The 2968-nt window shown below is 34.2% G+C and overlaps 1 protein-coding gene across 1 annotated transcript; it reads left to right on the plus strand.

The window, feature by feature from the left end:
- Window positions 1–281: 281 nt before the first annotated feature.
- Window positions 282–2477, plus strand: LOC148201485 (uncharacterized). The gene is made up of 3 exons (XM_088109410.1): window positions 282–426; window positions 1036–1099; window positions 1757–2477. Exons 1-3 carry the CDS (start codon window positions 282–284, stop codon window positions 2475–2477), a joined length of 930 nt encoding a protein of 309 aa, XP_087965536.1.
- Window positions 2478–2968: the final 491 nt, after the last annotated feature.

Raw genomic sequence — 2968 nt, forward strand, 5'->3', positions numbered from 1 at the left:
GATTGTCAAGTCTTGAACATTTTGAAACAAATAAAGCAAGAAGATCAAGTTATGCAATTCTTACGAGGGCTTAATGATCAGTTCGCCAATGTTACTACACATGTGCTTCTGTTGGATCCCATTCCGGACATCACCAAGGTCTTCTTGTTAGTGGCTTAGCAAGAAAGACAATTATCTTCTGGAAATTTGATTGTTGTGGCCAATATTCAAGATAAAAATAATTACAATAATGTCACCGCTTGCACTGCTTCAACTTTTCCACAGCAGTTATTGTGGCAAATATGGGCACAGTGAAGCAGTCTGTTATCAAAAGAATGGTTTCCCTAATCAAGACAAAAGCTTCAGAAACACTAAAACTAGCAGAAAACATTGCACTCATTGCAACAAAAGCAGTCATACCGTGGAGGTCTATTATAAGAAGCACGGGTACCCTCCAAGATATAAGCTCTACAACAAGAGTGCTAAGATTCACCATACCTCTATCTAAAAAGACAATGGAACTACCAAAATAGTAATTCTGACAATACTGAACCCATTCGTCTTACACCACAACAGTTTCAAGTTCTGGCAGATCTCTTCAAAAGCCACAATCTAAATGACTCCTCAACTTTGGCCCAAGTTCACCACATCGGTTCTGTTTCAGCAAACCAATCTTGTTTAGGTAATATAAGTCCTACTCTTACCTTTAAGTCTTTTAAAAATAAATGGATTCTTGATTTGAAGCTACAGGCCATATAAGTGTTTCTTTACAAAGTTTTTCTTCTTATAAAAGAATTAAACCTATTCAAATTGCCTTACCCAATGGTACTAGTGTCTATTCTGAGTATTATGGAACTGTTAATCTTAACCATAAGATCCAACTCTTTGATGTTCTTTATGTCCCACAAATCTCCTTTAATATTATCTCAATATATAAATTTATCTATTCTTATAATTGTGAACTGACGTTTTCTTTACATGACTGTACTATACAGGACATTCAAACCAAAGAGAAGATTTCTATAGTTAAACTCATTGGTGGCTTATATGTTTAAGATATTTCTTCAAACGTGCCTACTGTTAGTTTTACTAACAATGTTGTAAATAATATTGGTCTATGGTATCTAAGATTATGACATCCTTTTGACATCAAATTGCATAGTTTCAAACTTAAATACCCTTTCATTGTTCATCATTCCACGTACATATGTGATAGTTGTCATTGTGCCAAACAGAAAAAGTTACCTTTTCATGACAACAACTCTAATACAATGAACATTTTTTATCTAATTCACACACACACACATATATAGGGCCCTTGTAATGTTCTTTTCATGTGTGGTTTTAAGTACTTTTTTACTATTGTGGATGATTTCTCCCAATATATTTGGTTGATACCCATGACTGATAAGTCAGTTGTTAGAAAAATTATCATTGATTTTATTACAAATATAGAAAACCAATTTTCAACCACTATAAAAACCATTCGTACTGATAATGGAATTGAATTTGCCATGCATAACTTTTTCTCTCTTAAAGGTATTAACCATCAAACCACTTGTAATGAAACCCCTCAACAAAATGGTATTTGTTAAATGTCACTCATTCCTTCCTATTTCAAGCTAATTTACCTACTACCTTACCAATAAACTGCATGCCTATTCCTTTACTTAATAATGCTACTCCATATGAAAAAATTAAATGGCAAACTTTATGATATATTTATTTCACATGTGTTTGGTTGTCTATGTTATCTTTCCACCTTAACTGCTAACAGGAAGAAACTTGATGCAAGGGTTGTTCCCGGTGTATTTCTTGGCTTCAAACAACATACAAAAGGTTATCAGTTTCTTAATTTACAAAATCATAAGATAGATATCTCTCGTAATGTGTTGTTTCATGAATACTGTTTTCCATATACTTCCTCTTACAATAATACTCATGATTTTAATTCTCTTTCTCTACCAATTCCTCATAATTATCATCATGATTATGATAATGTTAACTTTCCTAATAATCATATTCTTGTGCCAACTCCTAATGATCCTGTCACAAACACTAATGAGGACACCACAGACGTCCAACATACTGTTGATCTTGACCTGACTAATGCCTTCAGTGATGATGTCTCCAATGTTCATGAACACAATGATATCATCAAACATTCAACCCGATCCAAACGTCTTCCCACATACCTCACAAATTTCCAAACTAACAACATCACTAGATATCTCATTACTAATTTTATTTCTTACAACAAGTTCTCTTCTGATTTCAGGCACACTATTCTATCTATTTCCTCCACAACTGAACCTCACACCTACAAGGAAGTGTCTAAAATACCTCAATGGACCCAATCCATGCAGGATGAACTCAAAGCTTTAGAAGACAATAAAATGTGGATCATTGTTGACCTTCCAATATACAAAATAAAACACAAGCCTGATGGGTCCATTGACAGATTCAAAGCCTGCCTTGTTGCTAAGGGCTATACCTAGCTTGAAGTTGTTGACTACCTTGAAACTTTTGAAACTGTTGTCAAATTAACTACTTTACGTCTTCTCCTTGCCATTGTTGCATCTAACCAATGGATCTTAAAGCAACTTGATGTCAACAATGCTTTTTTGCATGGTGACTTACATGAAAAGGTTTACATGCAACCTCCTCATGGTCTTCCTACTCACAAGCCATATCAAGTGTGCAAACTTCAAAGATCTCTATATGAGCTTAAACAAGTTGGCCGACAATGGTATGACAAACTTTTGACTTTTCTTTTATCAAATAATTACATACGTTCTAATGATGATCACTCTCTTTTTTTGAAACATGATACTTGTCATACTACCGCCATCTTAATCTACGTGGATGACATTATTCTTTCGGGAAATAACGCTACTGAGATACAACACATCACTGTTTCTCATGACAATATGATACGCTGTCGTTGAAGCTATCAAATTAATACTACTTTTGAAGGCAACTTCAGTAT

The sequence above is a fragment of the Vigna umbellata genome, chromosome 3 (genome assembly GCF_029865625.1).
Source record: "Vigna umbellata cultivar VRB3 chromosome 3, Vumbellata_1.0, whole genome shotgun sequence".
In the NCBI taxonomy this organism is placed as follows: Eukaryota; Viridiplantae; Streptophyta; class Magnoliopsida; order Fabales; family Fabaceae; genus Vigna; species Vigna umbellata.

Coding starts and splice junctions, on each gene's coding strand:
- LOC148201485 (XM_088109410.1), top strand. CDS start 282: ATGGGCACAGTGAAGCAGTCTGTTATCAAAAGAATGGTTTCCCTAATC. Junction 427..1,035: donor GTCTATTATAAGAAGCACGG/GTACCCTCCAAG, acceptor TATATGTTTAAG/ATATTTCTTCAAACGTGCCT. Junction 1,100..1,756: donor GTAAATAATATTGGTCTATG/GTATCTAAGATT, acceptor AACTGCTAACAG/GAAGAAACTTGATGCAAGGG.